This window comes from Oryctolagus cuniculus, chromosome 13, assembly GCF_964237555.1.
Source record: "Oryctolagus cuniculus chromosome 13, mOryCun1.1, whole genome shotgun sequence".
NCBI classification, from domain to species: Eukaryota; Metazoa; Chordata; class Mammalia; order Lagomorpha; family Leporidae; genus Oryctolagus; species Oryctolagus cuniculus.
In genome coordinates, this window is record NC_091444.1 from 41355054 (window position 1) to 41379036 (window position 23983).

The 23983-nt window shown below is 48.6% G+C and overlaps 1 protein-coding gene across 5 annotated transcripts in view; it reads right to left on the reverse strand.

The window, feature by feature from the left end:
• FAM171A1 (family with sequence similarity 171 member A1) overlaps positions 1-23983 on the reverse strand; it is a 148679-nt gene that overhangs the window by 30330 nt on the left and 94366 nt on the right. For 4 of the 5 annotated variants that reach the window (XM_070055447.1, XM_002717428.5, XM_051821430.2 and 1 more), the window contains exons 4-5: positions 13386-13544; positions 7740-7916 (exon numbers count right to left, since the gene is read on the reverse strand). In XM_070055447.1, coding sequence (XP_069911548.1) covers positions 7740-7916; positions 13386-13544 — 336 coding nt within the window. The remainder of the gene's footprint in view (positions 1-7739; positions 7917-13385; positions 13545-23983) is intronic. The other variant, XM_070055446.1, reaches the window with a different exon arrangement.

A 23983-nucleotide genomic window follows, 5' to 3' on the forward strand; every position in this document is an offset into this window, starting at 1 on the left:
TTCAGCAAGCTGAAGAACATATGGTGTCGTTCAAACGTACATCCATGGCCGGCGCCACAGCTCACTAGGCTAATCCTCCGCCTAGCGGTGCCGGCACACCAGGTTCTAGTCCCGGTTGGGGCGCCGGATTCTGTCCTGGTTGCCCCTCTTCCAGGCCAGCTCTCTGCTGTGGCCAGGGAGTGCAGTGGAGGATGGCCCAGGTGCTTGGGCCCTGCACCCCATGGGAGACCAGGAAAAGCACCTGGCTCCTGGCTCCTGCCATCGGATCAGCGCGGTGCGCCGGCCGCGGCGGCCATTGGAGGGTGAACCAACGGCAAAGGAAGACCTTTCTCTCTGTCTCTCTCTCTCTCACTGTCCACTCTGCCTGTCAAAAAATAAAAAAAAAAATGTACATCCAATCTTAAAGTTTTCATAAAACTTTTTAATTCATTTGATTATTTTTGAGTGACTATCCACGCGTGACTTTTTCTGTGCTTGTACGATCTGTTATGGCCAGGAATCTGGCAGTTAGAATTTTAAAAGTAGATGCTAAATTAAATAGACAATTTAAATGGAAATAAACTATCCAATACAGAGCCCCAAAAGAAAAGGCTCAATGCCATGGGCTTAATTTCCACAGGGGACACAGAGAACTGAGCAGCTCATATTTCAGAGGCTTCATACAACACAGATTTCTGTTTTCACTGATTCCTGTACTGCGTATTTCCTATTGCTACTATAAGGAATTTATTCTCCTCTGTTTGTGGAGGTCAAAGTCCAAGATGAACTCCCCCAGGCTAAGGTCAAGGTGCCAGCCGGGCCAGTTCCTTCCGGAGGCTGCGAAGGCAGAATCCCTTCCTTCGCTCCTGCGGGCGTCTGAGAGCCGCCCGTGTTCCTCGGCTGTGGCCCCTGCCTCCGCCCTCGCAGTGCAGCCCTCCACCATCTGCTCCTGGAATCACACTGCGCCTCTCCGGATCCACGCTCCTTCTGCATCTCTCTTCTCCAGCCCCCTGTGATCAGGATCATCTCTCCACCCCAGGACTCTTAGTCACATCAGTGACGTGTGAAGTCCCCTCACTGCAACAGTCACAGGGCCCACGGGTTATTCAGCCTGTCACATATGTCAAGAAATTCCTTTCTCCTCAGAAGGAACAGGAATATGGAAAGGGTACAGAGACGACAGGATGAGGGAAATTTCTATTTTTCTTTTTCTAAAGATTTTTTATGCATTTGAAAGAGTGACAGGGAGAGACAGGGACAGACAGACAGACACACACACACACACAGAAATCTTCCATCCCCTGGTTCACTTCTCAAATGACTGCATCAACTAGGGCTGGGCCAGGACAAAGCCAGGAGCCAGGAACTCTGTCCAGGTGTCCCACATGGGTGGCAGGGGCCCTAGAAATTGGGCCATCTTCCACCACTTTCCCAGGCACATTAGTGTGAAGCTGGATCTGAGGTGGAGCAGCAGGGATTTGAACCAGTGGTCTGATACACTATGCCAGCTTTGCAGGTGGAAGCTTAACATGCTGGACCACAACACAGACCTCCCAAGAACTCTTTAAATAAACAATGTTTATGTGATGCATATAAAGTGCATAAATGGAAGTGAAGATGTTTCCTTTACACTCCACGTATATTCTGTTACAGTGCATATGACATGCACACAAATTCTCTTAAGAAAGCTGCATGATATTACTAACATAACCTTTTAGACAACAGCAGGGATGGAAGCTCCAGGATGGAGATAAACCCAGTGGAACTGTTCTCCCTCCAAACAAGAGCTCAAAGAATCAGACTTTCATTAAAGGCAGACATTTAATACAAATGAAGGTAAGTCCTATGTATGTAAACCCTAATGTACAAACGCTATAATGCGTTAAACTTCTGACTTCCAAAACCATATAAAATACCTTTATCTGATTTGTCCATTCAACAGACACTTAAGCTGGCCCACTTGTATGTGCCAAGACTGCTCTCCCACACAGGGACTGAGTGACGCGGGGCACGGGGAGCACCAGGTAACCGCGAGGTGCGTGCACACACGCTTTCAGCACCACTGCAACTTGTGCACATGCTTACGAGGGGCTCCGCTGTGCCAAGGGGTCGGGGAAGGGGATGTGGAAGGAAGACTGCTGGTGCAAAGCGACAAGCTCTGAGCGAGCCCCAAGCAGGTCCAGGGAAGCGCAGGTAGTTAGATGTGGTGGCGACAAGATGGGAAGACAGGCCGATGGCTGGACAGGAGGCAAGAGGCAGCAGGGCGATTCTGTCAAGGTCTGTGTGCCATGCTAAGGGGTCAGGTTTCCACACCATGAGTAGCTCTTGGACAGTCTCAAACAGGAAAGAGGCTTTTTTTTTTTTTTTTTTTTTTTTTTTTTTTTTGACAGGCAGAGTGGACAGTGAGAGAGAGAGACAGAGAGAAAGGTTTTCCTTTTTCCGTTGGTTCATCCCCCAATGGCCACTGTGGCCGGCGCGCTGTGGCCAGTGCACCACGCTGATCCGAAGCCAGGAGCCAGGTGCTTCTCCTGGTCTCCCATGGGGTGCAGGGCCCAAGCACTTGGGCCACCCTCCACTGCACTCTCAGGCCACAGCAGAGAGCTGGACAGGAAGAGGAGCAAATGGGACAGAATCCGGCACTCCGACTGGGACTAGAACCCGGTGTGCTGGCGCTGCAGGTGGAGGATTAACCTATTGAGCCACGGCACTGGCCGAGGCTGTGTTTTTAAGACCCCAGAAGCACAGGTAATAAAAGCAAAAACAGACAAATGGAATTACATGAAGCTAGGAAGCTTCTGTACAGCAAAGGAAACATTCAACAAAGTGAAGAGGCAACTGACAGGCTGGAATAAAATATCGGCAAACTAGGCAACTGTTAAGGATTAATATCCAAGATATACAAGGACCTCAGGAAACTCAATCACAACAAAACAAACCGGCTAAGGATATGAACAGGCATTTAACAAAGGATGCAACACAAATGACCCACAGACAAATGAAAAGATGCTCAGAATCACTAGCCATGAGGGAAATGCAGACGTTTTACCTCGTCCCATTAGAATGCTATTATACAAAAATCATAAAGTAAAAACTGCTGGTGAGGATGCAGAAAATGGTGCCCCAATACACTGTTGATGGGTCTGTAAACCAGTACAACCATTATGGAAGACAGTATGAAGATTCTTCAGAAATCTGAAAATAGATCTGCCACATGACGCAGCTATCTGACTCCTGGGACTATATCCAAAGGAACTGAAATCAGCACAGGAATGAGTTATCTGTACACCCACATTTATAGCAGCTCAATTCATAACAGCCAAGCTATGGATGATCAGGTGTCCATCAACTGATGACTGGATAAAGAAAATGTGGTGTACATACATATATACTCAGCCATAAGAAAGAATGAAATCTTGTCTTTCACAACAAAATGGAAGCAACTGGAGACCATTATGCTTAGTGAAATAAACCAGTCCCCAAAATTCAAGTATCATATGTTTTCTCTGACTTGTCATAACTAATATATAGAATATAAAGAGTACAAAATATGTAATTTAAATAAGTGAAATTAATATCTTGAGACTTGATTATTGTTTATAGCCTTTGTCTGTGGTCTTTCTACTTACTACTTGCTGAATTCTTTATTTAGTGGAGGATTAAGCTTGTGATTATAAAGTAAATCAATTATGAAGTAAAACATCAAGGTGTATGACTTGATGGCAAAAATTAAAAAAAAAGGAAGAAGGGAGGGTGGGAAGAATCATTATGTTCTTAAAACTGCATATATGATATACATGAAATCTGTTTCCTTTATGTAAATACATAAATTAATTAAAATTATTTTCCTTTGCAAATTGTAAAATAACTAGAGGACTGCTCTACAAAACATAGTGATACCAAAAATCCTGTGGAGGGAAGGGAAGTGGAAGGCAGTCGGACAGTCCATGCAAGTGAGGAGAGGGAAGGTACCTGGCTGAGGCAGTGGCAGCCCAGGGGAAGAGGGGATAGGGAAATGTGAGAAACACTGATTTGGCATCGACACGACTTTCCAAAGTACCATACCTGGCAGGGAAGTAAAAGAATGAGCTGGGGGTAGCTCTGAGGTCCCTGGTCTGGTAGACAGACAATGCTCTTACTAAGAATGGAGGCACAGAAATGAGCAGTGGGTATCAAGGGCAGTCTCGGTTTTCAGCATGTTGAATCTGAGTTTCCGACAGGACATCTAGAAATGGGGTCTGAGAGATGATCAGAAACACTGGTGGCCTGGAAGTGCAGGGAGGGGTTAGATGCCTCAGGGATGGCACACAGAGTAACTTAAGAGCTGGACACAGGGCAGAGCCAGGGGTGGACAGGAAAGATGGCCCGGGATGGGGCAGGCACAGGAACAGGGACCATCAAATGTTGCAGAGGTGTTGATCAAAGAGGACGATGCCCTTTCAGGAAACTGGGGAGACTACAGAAGGAGACAGTGGACTGAGAGGTGGATGTGGAGCACAGGGAACAAAGGCAAGTGACCTGGGCTGTGGGGAATCTGGGAGGCTGGTTTCAGTGGCCTGATCAGGGAAAGTCATGTACAGAACTGTTTTCTCACTCCATACCTCCTTAGGATGCACTTGCTATGGACCAGGCATGGGAACAAGTATCTTACAAATACGAATTCATTTGCACCTGTGATCATTAATTTTATGCATCTGCTTGGCTAGGTAATAGTTCCCAGATATTCTGTCTAGATGTTGCTGGGAAGGTATTTTTAGATAAGACTAACATTTATTCCTACAGACTCTGAGTAAAACAGAACATTCTTTATAATGTGGGTGGGACTCCCCTGATGGGTTGAAGGCCTTAAGAAAAAGATGGAGGTCTCCTGAGGAGGAGGAAATCCTGCCCACACATAACCTCTGGGCTTGGCCTGCTGCACTGGTTTTTCTCTCGATCTCTGGCTTGCTGGCCTACTCCGCAGCTGTGACCTGCCAGCCTCTGTAACCATGTGAGCCAACTCCTTAGAACTGTGTGGGTCTAAACATCAACCTATCCCAGCACATAAAGCTCCTATTCATATATACAGAGGGGTGTATACACTTCCTGTTGGTTCTGCTTCTCTGGAAAACTCCAACCCGTTCCTCAGAATAATAGCTGATGCTGTCATCACCCCATTTCACAGTTAAGGAAACTGTGGCACAGACAGAAGAGGAAATGTGGCCAGGGCCACATGGCCAGGGGGTGGCAGAGCTGGAGTTCCAATTTTCTGTACCCCCAGATTTCCTGTGCCCCAGAAGGTGGGCCTGAGTGTGTTGGGGACCCTGACGAAGAGCTAAAGGACCAAGGCAGAATATACGAGGTTGGGGAGAGAGTCTCCAACCATTTGCATGTCTCTTACAGATGGGAAAACACGACAGGACTCAATGTTCTACAGGTAGCAGGACCCAGGATTTTAAGAAACAAAATGCAAGCTCTTTCCATTCTCCTTCCTACTTTCTCTGCATTCTTCAGCACCCATTCCTTTGCCCCTGTCACCTGTGATCTCGGAGGCTGTCAGTCACACACCCCTCTGGTTGCTTCCCGCTCAGATTATTAAGTCATAGAGAACACACCCCGGCAATACACTGCCCTTCCTCCTCAGCAGGAAATGCTGACAGGGCATCACGGCCCACCTAACAATGTCAAATTTAATTGGGCAAAAATCAATGCAATCCACAGAAATAATTATAGAGTCTGAAATTAATGATTTCAAAAGGAAAACAAAACAATGCATCCCCAAAAAGCCCATTTATTCTCAAACATAATCCCTAGAACTATCTTTTGATTGTCTTAAGGAATTAGGTAACTGTGAAAATATATTTGATATTTAAAAAAAAAACCTCCCATTTATCTTCATGCATGGTCTAACAGTTTTAAATTCTAAACTGAGCTATTTGAAAACTGGTATTTCTCAGCTGGACACTCATGGAACAGGCAGCCAAGGGCAATGTGGGAACGCCCTTAGGAATTATTCATGGCTGTATACAAAGACTTAGCTACAAAGATTTTTCACAGTACTAGTGACCTTTTCTTCCTTAATTGTAAGGGACTGGTGGGCTGTTGTGATATATTCATATAGTGAAATACCAGGTACTCATTAAGTTTGATATTGCGGAATAATAATTAATACTGTGGAAAGATGTTCATGCTATACTGATTATTTTTAGAAGTTGTAGAACATTACCTAGCATATAATCCCATTTTTGTTAAAAATGAGGGCATTTCAAAAGAGTTCTTGGAAAATATATAAATTTGAAAATAAGTTCATTTTTCTGCAAAAAGTGTTGAAATCCATATGACAATCTCTAAAAATTTCACTGAAAATGTGTATTATGAAAAAAACTTTGCCTATTAAATTTCATTTCCCATGAACTTAAAATTTTTTTTTTAAGTTTATATATTTGAAAGGCAGAGAGGCAAACACAGAGCGAGAACACTCCTATCTGCTGCTTCACTCTCCAAATACCTGCAGAGGCCAAGGGTGGGCTGGGGCAGAAACCAGGAGCCAGTGACCCGGTACAGGTCCCCTATGTGGGTGGCAGAAATTCAATCAACTTGAGCCATCAGCACTGCCCCCTAGGCTCAGCATGATCAGAAGCCTGCAGTTAGGAGCCAGAGCTGGGCGTCAGACTCAGACACTCCAGTGTGGCACATGGGCAAATTCATTGCTAAGTCAAACACCCAGCCCTCCGAGAACCTTTCAAGGTGCTCTTATATGCTTTGTGGGGGGCAACCTCTGAGACGGCTTCCGCTCTGAGTACCTGTGCTTTTAAGCTTTTAATTTTCTCTTGGATCACCTGCTGAGGGCACGAGCAAGCTGCCGTGGTGTACACAGCTCCAACGAGAGGCTGGTGTGGCAAGGACTGAAGCCCCTGCCTCCAGCAGCGTGAGTGGGTCTGAAGTACGCTCGCTGGCAGCACAGGAACCTCACTTGAGAGCCTGGTGGGCAGCTCATCTGGGCCTGGATTCGTGACCCCAGAAACCAACAGAGCAGATAGTCACTGTTTTAATTGTTAAATTTTAGGGTAATTTTTATTCAACAACTGATAACTAACACACATGTGCACAGTAAAATGATTGAAAGGATAGAATTCAACATATGAGTGCCTTTCTCTAGGTGGGTAGGATTCTGAGTAATTTTTACTTTGTTTTCTGCAATGTTGGCAAATATTTTTCCTTTTTTGAAAAATGGAAAAATAAACACAGATGACCAAGAGAGATCATATGAGCTTCTGAAGAATAGGATGGAGATGAGGCGAGTTCTAATACTCTACAATTCTCTTCGAGGTGTGCACTCAGCCCAGTGTCAGTTGAGATGCCTGTGTCCCATACTGGAGAACCTGGGCTGATCCCCAGCTCTGGCTCCTGACTCCAGCTTCCTGTGGGAAACCTGGGTTGTGTTTCTAGTTCCTGGGTTTGGCCCAGTCCAGCTCCAAGAGTTGCAGGTATCTGGGGAGTGAATGGGAGCGCTCTCTCTCCCCTGTTCTCAAAGTTTTTTAATATTCTTTTATAATAAATTAGCATACATGTACAACAAACAAGCAAAAACAAAAATGAACTCGAAATGGAGTGCGTGAATGGTATGGCAGGGTGCGCTCTACCCAACGAGAAACCACACAGCGCACCGTGAGCAGCAGCATTCACCAGCTGCGAGGAAGAGACTTCCACAGGCTTCTTAGAAGGAAAACCGAACAGCAGTGAAGTCATCGAGAGCCCAGCGTCAGCTCAGAGCTCTTGCTTACCCAGCTTCTGGTCAAACCGCCACGCTGCAACATAGGCATTGTGCCTCAGACTGCTCTGTGTGGCCAGGGGCACGGTGACATAGATGGGCCCATCCACCAGCACCGGCGTTCCATTACTGCTGAGCAGGTGGACGCTGACGGCCGTGACCGGGGTCAGGTCATACCTAGTGCTGTTTCCTAGAAGGAAGAGGCATTCTCCATCACACGCATGCCAAGTACTGTGTGGGGCTGCAGATACCCTTTGTAGAAAGCAGTCACGGCTACCACCTCCTGAGCACTGCTCCTCCGCGTGGCCAGGGGCCCGAGGAAGCACTTGACATGCATGATCCTCACCACACCCTTAGGAGACAGGGAGAGTCCCCATTGGACTCACAAAGACACAGGCTCAGAGAGGGCGGTGATGGCAGCTGGCTGGGCACACATTACTGAGTGGTAGAGCTCACATCCAAGGTTCAGGTTTGCCAATTCTAATTGCTGTGTGTACTTGCAAAAAGGGCCTCAAAAAGGAAGGGCTTTTCCATAATGTGAAATGAAGGTGCATATGCAGAAGTCACTGAGAATGACTTCTACACAGAGTGAGCCCCGGGCCTGTGTTCATAACCTGTAATATACGTTACACAGCAGCATATAGCAATTACAGACCACCACAATCAAACCAAATGTTTTAGAGACTGCTTTAAAAAAAAAACCCAGTAGATTTCCTCAAGGATTACTTCAAATTATTAACTTACTTCTGCTATAAAGTTATTATGGAAACTTGGACTTGAAATATTTATAAGCTGCTTGAGTTGCCACTGCTGTTTTGGTCTGTTTGAAAGGAATTTAATACACCAATTATTGTCCATCAGAGGTCTTTGATCGAAGCCAATCCTGTAATGACTGTCTATTTATGGATAAAATAGACAACGCTTATGAGAGTATTATTTACACACTTAAGCAACCCATTTTTAGATTTTTCTCTAGTAAAATATGATATCACACAAATGTGTTTGTCATAATTTTATATATTTTCTTGAACAGAAAGACAAAAAGCAGTGATAAAGAAAACTGCAAGGTCCATCAGAATGCAAGGTGTAAGATTTCTTATTTGGTTACTTCTGTACTTACCTATCTGGCCTGCCTGAGCAAATGCAAACCTCCAGTTTGGACTAAATTCAAGCACGTAAGGCCAATCTAGTGAATTCTGGAGTTTCAGCAATGAGTTTACCCCATCTCTGTTTAGCAGTGAAGGCAGGGAAAGGAGACTTCATCAAACAGTCTAAGATGTAATCACAGATTCAAGTTCAGAAATCTTCTTGTCTGACCCTTTCACTTTAGAGTAAAGGAAACAAAAATCCAGAATTTAGCATGCTATTTGTCAAAATCTGTTGTGGACTGAGACATAAATGTGCCAACTACTTACAGGTGATGCAGAGCAAAGCCTGACCTACAAGGTACCCCTCCAAGTTCTATTCTTTCCATCAGATCAAACTTAAAACTACAGATGCGTGAAGTAACTCACTAGACTCTGCATAAACAACCTAGACACAGTGTTTCCCATTAGGGAGTGCTGTTTTTCTTTCATGAAACTCTGAGCCAGCTGCCTGAATAGGGGCAGTGAGCAGATAGATGGAAAAGCACTAGGAATGCCATCTCCCTTCCCCTCTCACATCACTTTTCAGCTCTCCCTTGCTCTGATCCTGCACACTCCTGGCCCAGGACAACAGATTCCATGCCAGATCTGCCACTGACTGCCTACATAGTCCCTGGAAAGTTGCTAATTTCTCTGGGATCTGCTTTTCTTATCTTGAAAATGAAGTAGACAAGATGCCTTTCTGAGTCTGTGGAAATAAAAATACTCAGTTGTAAACATTCAGAAGTGTAGCATTGCAGAAATGAGCACATTAACTGAAAGCAACGCATACTAGGTCCCTGTCATTTCATGTTCCTTTAAAGGTGCCTTAGGCAGTGGGGGCAGCTGTGTCGGCCGTCTGGTGGCCTCCTTCCTTCAGTGCTCCTACTCTATGCCTTCCCAATGACTCTCCCTCTACCCTCAACTTCTTCTTCTTCTTTTTTTTTTAAGGTTTATTTTTTTTGAAAGGCAGACTTAGAGAGAGAGAGAGAGAGACAGAGATACCTTTGGGATCGGTGTTGTGGTATTGCAGGTTGAGCCCCCTGCCTGCATCCCACATAGGCACCAGTTCGTGTCCTGGCTGCTCCACTTCTGATCCAGCTCAATATGAATGCACCTGGGAAAACAGTGGAGGATGGCCCACATGCTTGGGCCCCTAAACCCATGTGGGGATCAGGGAGAAGCTGCTGGCTCCTGGCTTCATTTTGGCCCAACCCCAGCTGCTGTAGCCATTTGGGGAGTGAACCAGTGGATGGAAGATCTCTGTATCTGTCTCTCCTCCTATTTCTGTAACTCTGCCTTTCAAGTAGACAAAATATTAAATAAATCTTAAAAAGAAAGGGCCGGTGCCGCGGCTCAATAGGCTAATCCTCTGCCTTGTGGCGCCGGCACACCGGGTTCTAGTCCTGGTTGGGGCTCTGGATTCTTTCCCGGTTGCCCCTCTTCCAGGCCAGCTCTCTGCTGTGGCCCGGGAGTGCAGTGGAGGATGGCCCAGGTGCTTGGGCCCTGCACCCCATGGGAGACCAGGATAAGCACCTGGCTCCTGGCTTTGGATCAGCGCGATGCGCTGGCCATGGTGCGCTGGCCGCGGCGGCCATTGGAGGGTGAACCAACGGCAAAGGAAGACCTTTTCTCTCTCACTGTCCACTCTGTCAAAAAAAAAAAAAAAAAAAAAAAAAGAGAGAGAGAGAAAGAGTGAGAGCCAGGGGGGCGGGGGGAGACAGAATGAGAGAATCCTCCATCTACTAGTTCATTCCCCAAATGGATGCCCATGGCTAGAGCTGGGTGAGGCCAAAGCCACAGCCAAGAACTCCATCCCAGTTTCCCATGTGAGTGGCAGGGGCCCAAGCACTGGGCTATCTCCAACTGCCTTCCCAGGCATCTTAGCAGGGAATTGGGTTGGAAGTGGAGCTGCCAGGACTTGAATGGTGCTCGTATAGCATGCAGCATTACAGGCTGTGGCTTAACCTGCTGTGCCACAATACCAGCCCCCAATTTCTTCATTCTGCAATAATTCACACTTTGAAGGGCTACTTTCCTTCCACTATTTGTGAACAGAACCCAATTCTATGCAAAATACTGAGCTCTCTCTAAAACAAGGCTTTCCTTCCTGTTCCACTTTGATGCTACCTGGCTCCCTTTATGTAAATGAAGACAGGTGTCAAGCAAGAGCAGCATGGGAGGGGGAAGGAGAAATGGACCAGCTAGCAGACAGCTGTATCACTTTGGGCCTCCCACTGGTCAGCTGGAATATTGGAGGCGCTGCTAAGCCAACACCAGGGCTCTGTTTGGCTGCGCTTCAGGAAGAACGTTTTGGACTGTAGGCAAGAGTTCACCTTAGTCATCTGACTGACTCCTCCACTCCCTCCTCCTGGGGTACTGAATGGGAATAATTTCTTTACACCTCCCCCGGGCATGCCACTGAACAGTTCTGTACTCTGGCAGTCTCCAAGGGGACGGTGTGATGGTAGCAATGGCTTTGGCCTGCAGGTGAACAGGGTGCCCCTTTGTAATGCTGGGAAGCCACACAACAGACGAACAAGAGAGGTCAGGATAGAAAGTGGCAACATCTCTGCACAGCTGTGTTTGTCCAGGCAACGCTGAAGCCTCCTCTAAACCAGACACAGCTGCCCCGAAGGACCCTGCCAGGAAGCCCCCACTCGAAGTTCTGCCTCTGTTCCTTTGGTCTCCATCTGTCATCCCACAGATAGGTCTGCTCCTGGCTTTCCTCTGAGCTGAAGCCTCTCAGAGATTTTATGAAACAGGAGGTAACTGTAGGGTGGAAGAGAAAGTGAGCCAAGAAGCTGGAGGGCGGCCCCTGGCTGATGACCTATGTGTGCCGGATACCCGGGCTGCAGGTGCACACACCGTGGCGGGGCCCCACAGAGGCTCAGAGAAGTTCTGGTCCTTTCTAGGTCAACCAATCTGCTATTTCAATGGAAAATAAGCTTAATGTCCTGAGCTAAAGACTTCTCTCTTCCCTCTGGAATAATGGAGACTTTTAAAATAAAACAAACGTCTCTAAGATCGATAGTCCTGTGTCTCTATGTTCCTCTCTGCGCCTCCTCCACCCCATCTCTCAGATTTCATAATTTATTCATGAGCTACTGCAAATGGGGAACAGAAAAATGAATGAGCTTTGAGGACCGTGGCAGTTCCCTCTGAGTTAGGATTTTCTGACTGCGTTCGACTCTGTCAGGGAGACTGGAGAGAGGTTAGGATGGTCTCGAACTGGTCTTCGTGTTCGCTGAAACAATGCTTTTCTTTCAGGCCTGCACATTGAAAGAAAAACTCAACATTTCTCCCCAGATACGGTTCCTGAAGGTGCCTAGTGGGCATCTTTCTGCTGGCAAATGTCTGATATTAATTGTGTTGTCAGTGCATAAGAATGAAAGGGAGAAGAAACATTTCTGAACACAGGTACCCCAGGGGGAAGGCAGGTAGATGAGAAATCACACCCTAAGCTCCAACTAGAAACGTATTCATGTGCTATAAAGTGCATCCGATGTCTCAGGTTTCAAAACCTGCTCAGAATCATCAGTTTACACAAAGTCCTAGAAAATAAAGTGAAAATTCAATGAGAGTGTCCCTAAGATAAATGTGAGAATTCACTCACCGAGAAGGACTTAACACAAAACAGCCTCTGGCTTTCGATTTTATGCTGTGACTAGTCCAAAGTGTGGGGCAAACAAGGGGAGGTGGACAAGGAGACGGTTCAGGGCTCCAGAACCTTCGCACCTCTCCTCCACCAGGACCCTGGCCTGGCGGCCGGCAGCGCCCTGGAGAACGGCGTTGGTGGATGTGGGTGGCAGCGACGCATGCGCAGGCTCTCCCCCGTAAGGAATCATCAGACACTTTCTGCCCGGTAGCTTTAAGGTCCTCTGACCTTGCAGCTGTACGTGTCATGCCAGAATACTGACGAGGACTGAGCTGACTCAGAGCTATCTGCCGGAAGAGGATTTCAAAACCACTTCCAAGCCCGGCGGCGCTGAAGGCAGAGAGAGCGAGCACCCACAGGGAAGGGATCCAGGGGAAGCTGGGTGAACACAGCCAGTAGAGAGCCCGGGCCTAAAGTGTGCCACGTGCCGGGGGCAGGGGTGGGGGCTGGGTGGTGCCTGCTCATCCAACAGCGCACAGTGCCTCTGCCCCTCCCGGCATCTCTGCCACCAACCACCCCCTCCCATGTTCTGGGGCTGGAAAACCCTCATTCTGACCTCATACAATTTTTTAAACAATTTCAGTTACAAGAAGTTTTCTGAACCGAATCTAGTCAGTCCACCAAAGCAGAGCCTGGAGAAGGTACCTAGGGCGACAGGCAAACAGCAAAACAGCTCAAGGAGACCAAGGCACAGAGCTGCAGGGGAGCCGGCTCCGCTCCGTAACTGCACTGGGGGGAAGCGACCAAGATCCCACATAGCTAAACTTGCAGCTTCAGCACCGGTCTCCCGTTCAGCGCCGGCACCTGCAGCCGTACCTGAGACCCACGCACAAAGGTTCAAACACGGAAGCCCCTCCAGAGAAGCGTCTCCGGTTACCTGTTCCATTTCCGTCTAATCCTCGCAAGTAAGGGAAACTGTCCACCTGCGAGGGGGAGCTGGCGGCCGTGAGGAAGGCGGTCAGGTCGCTGTAGCTGGTGTTCTCCGGCAATCTCAGGGCCCTTCTCTGGAAGTGAGCGCGAGGCTGCGGCCGGGCACCTGCAGGGACCAACCTCCGAGTTACCTCCCAGGCAGCAACTTCTCAGGAAGTGTTTCTCCCAGGTTTTGGCCGGCCTCCCCCACCCTGCTCCTTCCCACAGCCCCGTCCAGATGCCTCATTCATGCAGGGCGTGGAGAAGTGACAACGTGCTATTATGGGGAGAGAAATAATAGCCCATTGTCAGGTTTGTTTTGACACGGGATGTTCCTTAGGTTTCTCACAGAAAAGCATGTTCCAAGTGCTGCCTGGCGTCTGCCCGTGGAGCAGGGTGACATTTTGGGAAAGTCCGCGAATATGAGACAAGCAGAGGATAATTAATCTCTTTACACAAACAATGCCTGAATTGTTCTCTGATATGGCCACAAGCCCATCCTTAATCTGCCTGGTAAAAATCTGGTCTAACTCTGCGGCCCAAACTGAGGCAGAGCAATGGAGCGAAATGTGCAGCCTGGGGGAAGAACTGTCAGCGGAGCCCACCACTTGCGTGCCCCCTCCCTCCATGGGGAAGCTGCCACTCCACGCGGAGTCTCCTCTGCAGGGGCACTTCCTGCTTGTGACAGGCGAGGCCCTGGTGCTCCTGGGGGATGGCTGGAAGGGTGCGAGACGATGCTCCTTCCCGAGACCCCACTCCTCTGTGCTGGAGGATGGGTTTAGTCACAGGCTCTGTGCAGTTATCTTGTGACGTCATTTGCTGCTTAACTTGGCTCCGATGTTGCTTTGACTGAAAGACCTGAATCTGTTTTTAACCTAGTGCTGTGGCGACAGTTACAAGATGTCAAGGTGCTACATGATTTTCACAGAAACCTGGCCAAAACAGCACGAGGATGAAACCTGCGTGTCCTACCCCAGGCCTGAGGCAGATCTTGCTCCTCCGGTGCTCAGCCAGCGGCTCAGTCTTCCCAGCCCGTGGCTGTGCTGGGACCACTGCCCTGTGCTGCTCGTTCCTTCCAATCTCACATCAGAGAGCTTGTGTGGGGAGTGGGGATAAGTTTTGCTGGAAGTTCTAAAGAGTTTTAGAGCTCAGAGGATTAACCAGTCCAAGGCCATGAGCCTAAAGGACAGGCCATGGAAGCCCAGAGGCCTGCAGAGACTCCTGACTGGGGCTGGCAGTCTCAGGGACAGAGCCATGGTGGGCCCCATCCACCCATTAAAAACCACTGACCAGACTTCTCCAGTGGCTGGTTCTCCACTCTGCAAAACAAGGTCACGGGAGCCCGAATTGCCCGTACCTCCATGGAAACTAACTGGACACATCCATCACTCGGGCTCCAGACCACCCAAGCCCTTTCTTTACTCCTAAAACAAACCCACAGTGACACACTAGTCTCTGTGTACCTTTTAACTTCTCCATCCTGGTAGTCTGCTCTTTTCCTTCAAGTGCACAGAATACCAACGTCTTACTCTTGCCCACCAGTGCCCTGAGCCCTGCTGGCGGCAGGCTGCTCCTGACCCTGTCTCCACTTGGCCACGCGTGCCGCTGGCTTTTTTTGTGCTCCTTCGCCGCACTGCCCTCCCACATGGAAAGTCAAAGTCAGCCCTCTCTCTTCTCATCTTCTCCCCCATCCCCAGCTACATGGCGACACGCACTGCTTCTGTAGTTTCTTCAGTGACAGGAACAAAAGGCTTTCTCTGCTGTTCTGCAGTGCAAACAACACTGCTGCTCTGTTAGTATGCCCTGTGTGAGGGCCAAGGAACTCTGCTAACACAGAGAACAGAACGGCGCATCTAAGTGTGACAGGGCAGAGAGAGGCCCTGCTCTCATAAGGGGCCAGGCAGGAAGCAGAATGCAGGCTGGGGACCCCAGGACAGGCTGGGGCTATGGATGGCCTCCATCTCTGTGAGATGGGAAGGTTGAGTCTGGGTGAAGGGCCCCTGGGCAGCAAGGAACAGCTCCTGTTCAGCTTAGGCAAGGGAGAATCGCACTGAACCCAGGACAGGCAGCCCAGCCCGGCCACAGAGGGACTCAGAGAAGCACTCAAGGCCACTTTCCTCAATCCTCAGGGCCTCCAGGGTCTCATTAGAGCCCTCTGCTCCACCTCTCCCTCTGCGGCCTCCCTTTACTCTTCTGAACAGCAGAAGCTGGTCTCTGGCCGGATCAAATCTGAGGTCCATCTGTGTGTGGCTGCGGAGGTGTCGGGTGCTGTGCTGGGGCAGGTTTCTAAGAAGGGGACCAGCTGGTCTGCCATTTGCTGAGACAGCCATGGCAAGGATACCATAGGCTGAGGGATCAAACACACTCCTACTGTGTGGCACAGGAAAACCTGGCTGGTGAAATGGCCGAAGAAACATCTGAAGAATTTGAGGGTAAAAGCTATTCTAAGCCATGGTGCAAACAAAACTGGAAGTGGGTGTGCACGGGGTGGAGCAAATGGTTGTGTTCTTAAGCCTTTCTTCAAGTGTGAAAGCTGCTAAAATTTCCCACATTTCAGAATGGGATGTAATTGGGTGGGGACGGGAGGCTGTCTGTCATCCAGGTTGTCCCCTCCCACATTCTTCAGGGCAGCTGTTTCTTCTTCTTCTTTTTTTTAAAGATGGATTAATTTACTTATCTGAAAGGCAGAATTAAAGAGAGGAAGAGGCAGAGGGAGAGAGAGAGGTCTTCCATCTGCTGGGTCACTCCCCAAATGGCTGCAATGGCTGGAGCTGGGCTGATCCAAAGCCGAAAGCCAAGAGCCAAGAGCCAAGAGCCAAGAGCCAAGAGCTTCTTCCAGGTCTCCTACGTGGGTATAGGGGCTCAAGGACGTGGGTCATCTTCTACCTTATTCCCAGACCATAGCAGAGAGCTAGATCAGAAATGGAGCAGCCAGGACGCAAACTGGCACCTACATTGGATGTTGGTACAGCGGGCTGGAGCTTTAACCTGCTACGCCACAGTGCCGGTCCCTCATGGCATCTGTTTCTAACTTCCTCACGCTTTTGGCTCTGTCGCCATCCCCAGAGTGCTGAGATTCAACCCTACTGCAAGCCCTTGGGCCACCACTGCTCTCAATGTACTTCACAGCCTGTTTCTCCTCTCTTCCGCCCCCACTCTCCTCCAAGGTCAACCCAAGCCAACAACCTCTTTCTCTGTAGGATTTTACTCCCTGACCAGCAAATATAGGCATTGCTTCTCCATCTAGAAAAATAACAATTCTTTAACTCTGTTATCCCTAAAAGTGAATGCCTTCTCTCCTCCTTCTACCCAGCCTCCAGGGATGTGGCTTTTTGACCCACTACTCATGCTGCCCTTGGAAATGCTGACCGCTGGCTCTCTAATCTGCAAACCCATGACCGCTTCTCAGCTTCCATCCTCATCCACCTCAGCACAATGGTCAACATTGTTTGCGACCCGGCCAGTGAACTCTCCTTCTTGGCATTCGTGGCCCTACATGCTGCATGTCCCCAGTGTCTGCCTGCTTTTTCCTCTGCAAGAATATTTTCTACCTCCTCCCTCAGGATGAAACTGTTCCTACTGGGTTTCCATCCACTGCCTCTCTCTTGGTGCTTCCTTCTGCTACAAACCTTGGCTGCTATGGTTTTCTCCAACCTGGACTCAGATGCAGTCTAAACAGTCATCTGCCTTCTCTCTCACTTAACAACACCCATTCTCTCCAATACCCAGATTTGATTCCATCATTGCTTTCCTTTTCTATTGTCTTACATGTTCACTCAGATGCCAAGACTGGCCAACTTTCCTGTATCGGTGCTTCTTCCATCATCTGTTCTTCCATTTCTGCCTTTACCCTATATCACTCCTTGCTTCAGCCATCACAAAAATCTTCTAACTGGCCCCTCTGCTTCAGCCTCATCCCCTTTTCTGTTTCATTCAGATATAATGCCAGTTGCTAGATGCCACTCTGATTGTATCTTTCCCCAGCCTGTGGATCTCTGCTTCTTACCAAATTAGCAATGACTAAAAACAAGAACAAGTAGAACAATGCAGACTCTGACTATATTAGTACATTTCCCCTGGGAGTGAAAGGTTTAGATTGGTGTTTTAGAAGTTAGAAAGTTCAGGGGCCACTGTCATTTGTATGCCGTATCAGACAATTGGTTCAAGTCCCAGCTATTCCACTTCTGATCCAGCTCCTTGATAATGCACTGGTAAGACCTACAAAGATGGTCCAAGTGCTTGGGCCCTTGTCACCCAGGTCAGACACCCTGATGGGGCTGCTGGCTTTGGCCTGGTCCAGACCTGGCTATTGCAGCCATCTGGGGAGTGAACAGCAGAGAGATCTTTCTCTTCTCTGTCACTCTGCCTTTCAAGTAAATAAACCAATAAATAACCTTTGAAGAACTTACAAATCTCATATATATATAATTTAATACTAACAGCAATCTTGTGAAGACTGAACTCTCTTCTCTCTCTATGGGTAAGGAATCTAAAGACAGGAAATGTTAAGTGACTTGCCCAAAGTCATTTACTTGAGAAAAGTAGAAATGGATTCTTTTAATTCTAACTCCATATTACACCATGACTACCTCAAGAATAGATGCTCTTCTCAGTACCAACCAGCCCTCACCCTCTGCCAAACAGATCACACAGCTCTGCCTTTATGTGTGTGCCCATGCTTGCTCCATTTCTATCCCTTCCTCCTACCATCTCTATTCGTGCATCCTACACACCATCCAATGTATGCCAAATGCTACCTCCTCTATGATCCCACCTCCAACTCTCAGATAGCACTGACCCTACTGGGCCTTGCATTTTGGTTATCTGCATATTTGTACACCTCCCTAAGTAAATGATGGACAGTGGTATCACTTAACTCCAAGTGTAACTCTTTCCTCTACCACCTGCTAGTGGAGCACCTTTGGGCTTCAGCTTCTGTAACATGGGAAAGAATCATGCTTGTCTCGTGATATGGTTGTTGTATCGTCAGTTCAGAACATATAGGTATGCATATGGTGCCCAATAGTACCTCCTGGTTCAGAACAGCTTCAGGATAAGCATTGCTTTTTCAACTCCTCTTCTCTTTTTGACTTAAGTGTCTTAAAGGAAGATATTCTGTGAGATGCATCACATCATAATGTGGGTTTAGACAGTACTGAACAACATTTACTGAACTAGATCAGGGCTTCTCAAATTCAGCACCATTAACATCTTGGGGAGGTAATTCTGTGTTTGGAGGTTTTGTGCAATGAAACAGCCGTGACCTTTCCACAGTACATGCCAGCAGCAGCTCCCAAACTGTGACAACTGAAGGGACTCCAGCCACTGCTAAATGTCGCTGGGGGAGGGATCACTCCAGTGGAGAACCACTGTGCTATTTTGAGCACTCTCAAGATAACCCACTGAGAGCCTCCTCTGTGATCGGAGATAAGAAGAGGAAAAGGTCAAAGCCTGTGTCTTCCTGGGGCTCAAGAGTCAAGGAGGCCGCCATGGGAATGGCTCAATCATCACAGCATCTTAAGTCTCAGAGCAAAAGAGAAAATGAAAGAAGTACAGGATGAACTTTAAGAGATAGGGCCCAACTGCCCCAGAGAGAAGTTCCTTCGTTAGCACTTGTGAACTGTGTCATGGAGGCCACCCTATGCTTCCTGACACTGCTCCTTGCAAAGAGGCAGATGAGAAGAGACAGCATATACGAATGCATAGAGGTGTGAGACAGTGTAGTATGTGTAGGCAAGTCTGCACGAGGCAGGTGTAAGCTCTGAGGGACCCAGGGGCAGAGGGCAAGGCTTGCCATGGGTGTGGTGAGGGCAGCCAGAGGGTCTGGCCCTGGGTACTGGCATGAGAGTGAAAAAATAGTGTGTGTTTGTGCCCAATTCTAACAGCAAGTGGGGCTGTGGGGGGAGAGGGTCTAACACTGAGGTTGCTAGAAATGGTTTAAGTGAGAAATGATAAAAATTTCTATGCAAAGATAGTGACACTTGGGGTCAATGCAGAAGAGGCAGTGGAGTTCAAAGCCACTTTTGGAATAAGAGCCAGGCAGGGAAGCTAAGAACCCACAAAAGTGGCTGAGAAGCAACCAACAAAGAGACATGCAGAGAGCGGACAGGGGAGGAAAGAGACTCAGGAAGGAAGGAATGGGTGGGCTGGTAAAGCTGGGGAGAAGTCTGGCACCACATGGGCTGAAAGCGGCCGTGGGCCTGGCAGCTCGAGCTCTGGGGAACTCAGCAAGAAGAACTTCCGGAGAATAGTGTAAGGTCACTGAGTTTCGTGAAAAGGGAGCTTATGGGTGTGTACGTGGTAAGGGGAGACTTCCCCAAAGTTTGAGAGGGGAAGGAGGACTAGGGTCTAAGAAGGGCTTCTCTTTGAATGATAAAACCTTATGAAATTTTGGGAGCTGACAAAGAACTGGAAGAAAAAGATGGAAGATTCTGCAGAAATAAAGAAAGGTTGGAGAGCACACAAGAGGTGTGATCCAGCAGGAGTGTGAGGGGGTTTGTGGAGGGCAGACAGACTGCAGGAAGGAACTTAGCACGTCCTTGCAGGAAAGGGGGCAGGAAGAAGCAGCTGCAGGCATCCTCCCATTAGGGCCTGGCTTCTCTAAGAAACAAGCAGCTAGGAGGAGGGGTGTGGTGTGAAGGGTGTGGAGGGAGAGGCTCCCAGCAGCTACCCCGGGACAGCAAGAGGTCCAGCTGAGAGAAGGCTGATTTGGGTAGTGCCAGCCATGGAGTAGCCGGGGCAGGCTGGCACCTCAGTCTGCTTATCTACCATCGAGAGCTCTGGGGGCGTGAGCTGCAGGCTGGCTCCCGCAGCCCGGTCTCAGCATTGAGACAACCCCTGGGTCACCACTCGCTCCACTCAATGAATCATGTTGGATTTCACTTCCAGATTTACCACCAAACAAGGTCCCACAGATTTCAACATGAACATATTTTTCAGTGAAGTATAAAACACTGCAAGTAAGTTCTATCATACAAATTTTTTATTATTATTATTTTTTTGATAGGCAGAGTGGACAGGGAGAGAGAGACAGAGAGAAAGGTCTTCCTTTGCCATTGGTTCACCCTTCAATGGCCGCCGCAGCTGGCACACTGCGCTGATCCGAAGACAGGAGCCAGGTACTTATCCTGGTCTCCCATGGGGTGCAGGGCCCAAGTACTTGGGCCATCCTCCACTGCACTCCCTGGCCACAGCAGAGAGCTGGCCTGGAAGAGGGGCAACCGGGACAGAATCCGGCGCCCCGACCGGGACTAGAACCCAGTGTGCCGGCGCTGCAAGGCGGAGGATTAGCCTGTTGAGCCGCGGCGCCGGCCTATCATACAATTTATGGGTGCTCTCTCTTTCCATCCTCTTATCATTTTGTGGACAAGTCTGAATGCACCTGCAAGCACATTTTCAGATACAGCCGATGCTGGGGAAAACACCTCTGGCTGACCACTTCAAAGCTGGCCTTTCCCCTTTGCCTCGCTGTCATCGTCAGACTGTCCCAGGTATAAAACAATGTTGACAGGAACAGCACGATCAGTTTTCCTTCTTTTTTTAGATGCAAGGCTTGTTGTCTGCTGAGGCCGGTTCCGTTGGCAACATGCATGTACTGTGCAGCTCCTGAGTCTGCAGGCATGCAACAGCATCCTACCTAGCCTGATGGGGGAGTCGTTTGATTGGTGTGTAAGGGTCAGAGTTGACATGGCTACTATACAGTTTGTCTATAAGACAACAAACATGTGGGCAGCCTTTTTATTTTGAAAAGAAAATGGACACTAATCACACATTTATCCTTTGTTTTATTTGGCTGTAAAGATTTTCAAAGGAAAACCTTAACTGAAACACTGAGAATCTGCCTGATGAGAACAATGGCTTCCTTGCCCTCCCTGCCCCTGCGCGGCCTTTATTCTCTGAAAGCTTTCACTTTAGTGGTGCACAAAAACCAAACCCGGAGGCGCCATCTGACCCTGCGCATGCTGTGTGTGCAGCTGCCTAAGTGAGCTCCGCAGTACTAACCCTGCCTATCCCTGGAACTGTCTGACACATCACCGTGGCCAAGTGACACGCTGTGTAATTCAACGGGCTGACAGTACTGACATTTCTGAGCAGGCAAAAACTTACTCTTTCTCTCCTCTAAATCTACTCAAAAATAAGTGTGTCTGGTTTGAAAGTAAAATGCAGTACCCATTCACAAACTCAGTGCCCCATGGGCTTTGCAGAAGACAACTGCATGGGGCACCATTGACTTTGGTGCTTGCACATGGCTTTCCTTCCTACTAGGAAGACAGCTCGAAACAAAGAAAATGATCCATTATGTTGCTGTGCCTCAATTCCACTGAGGCTGAAAGATTAAATGTTGTTAAAGTCATGAAGTAGACATTTAAAAAATAAGAGACTGTCTATAATCTGAAAAAGTAGGCATGCAAATGACAGTACAGTAAGTAAGAAACAGTTCTCAGCTATCTTCCATTATATACAGGAGGCAGCAACAGACTGAATAAGGAACCCTAACAAAAATGACCAGAATGACTGACTTACCTGCTTGGGCTTATTTATAATATGGACATTCTTTTATTTCCTTAGAGAGAGAGACAGCTACTTAAGTACACTGTGCGTGTGTGACTGCGTGTGTATGAACTGAACTTTTCTTGGCTTTCATGGCAAAGAAAATAATTGACCATGCAGCAAGCAGCCTATGTAGGAAGTGCAAAAAGCAGAGGAGTTCTTACTGTGTGTTCATTCAATCAGTGACTCGCTCACTGGGTATCTATCATGAGGCAGGCATGGGGTCATGGCCTGGCAGTACCAACATGATAATGGTACAGTCCTTGCCTTTTAGTCGGGGAGGTAAGGTTATCCCCCAAATATGGTAGAGAGGGAGGTATCAACATAAGATCAGAACCCACAGCTGAAGGTTGCTTTATTTGCAGCTTTTGGTCACTGATAAGCCCGTGGGCAGCAGTAAAGGGGACAGGGATAGGAACTTGTGGGACTCTAACAGTGAGGGCAGAAGGCACTGATGGCACGGGAGCAGGCCTGCAGGTTCTGGGCCTGGGTGGTTCTGGAGTACATAGGTTTTACCCGCTGCTCAGTGAGCTCCCAGTTAGCTGTTTTCTGACCTGCTACCAAGCAGCCTCCTCTTCTCCCTTATCCTATCTGTCGTCACAGGCGGCCTGGCAGGGGTATGGGCCCAGCCTACAACTCATGACCACTCAACTGCTGTTCTCACCAGTTCTGGGTTCTTGGTAGAATTCTAGTGAAAGGAAGAGAGACAAAGGCTGCTGGCCCTGGCTCATGTCTTCCACCTGGGTGCCCACTTCTGACTTGACCGCCATGGCCTGGAGGGATGTGGTCACATGATCTAAGCCCGTCAGGTGGCTCTGAAAGGCAAGGCGGGCAGCAAGGACCTCCCAGAGAATGTGGCACTGAAGGTGGCCTTCCTGTCCAGTGAGACTAGACAGTTTGAAGACAGATGGGACGTTCCAGACGGTAAATGGAAAGAGAAATCGTTGGGCTAGGATCCATTACACAAAGGAGAATGACACCGAGAAGGGAGGTGGAGGCCGGGTCACAGAGGCCTATGACTTCTAAGGGAGGAGCCAGGATTTTACTTTTCACTCAAAGGGAACCCTTATGGGAGGGAGAGAACTGGAACTCTGCCTCAGGAAGACAAAACCGGCAGTCGGGTGCCCAGCGGATCAGAAAGGAGAGACTAGACGGGGAGCCTAGCTGATTCTTCTGCGATCTGGCTTCAATCCTTCCTCAAAGGCTGGTGACAAGGACACTAATGTGGTGCTCTGGGCAGACACTCGCCAGGGCCTGAATAAACGCACAGGTCATGGCAAAGCCAATGGCTGACAGCATAAGAAGGCCAGGTGTGAACAGGCCTAGGGGTGATGGTTGTGAAATGACTCGGGTTCTAAAGCCAAACTATACCAGACCTGCAGAGATACAAGAAAGGGAGACAAAGATCATACTCAGCTGCTACGTGGTGGGAGGGCCTCCTCCACAAACCCCCTCCGGGAAGGGGGAGGAGACAAAAGCCAGGTGTCAGGGCTGGTGGGGCTGGCAGTGACAGTGCTGGTGACGGTGATGGGTGGGATAGAGCAGGCAGTCACGACAGAATACAGCAGGGCTCCAGGGCCTGAAGTTCTAGCATGGTCACAAGCACCCTGCTGAGGACAGCACTGCTCCCAGACAGGCAGGGATGGGGAGAAGTCACACGTTTTCCCCTTTAGTATCCTAGTAAAGGGAAATGTGGGGACAATGAGTGTCAAAGGTGGCTGCGAAACAGCAGAGTCCAGGACAACGCTGAGGGTGTGAGGCCCACAAGCTATGCCTGGAGGGTGGGGGGCAGGCAACTGGCTCTGCAGGGAACCCGGTATAGCAATGCTGGGTATTTTTTTTAAAGATTGATTTATGTTATTTGAAAGGTGGAGCAACAAAGAGAAAGAGGAAGGGGAGGAGAGATGGATCTCCCATCTGCTGGCTTACTCCTTTAATGGCCTCAATGGCCAGGGCTAGACCAGGTCAAAACCAGGAGCCTGCAACTCCATCCAGGTCTGCCACATGGGTGGCAGC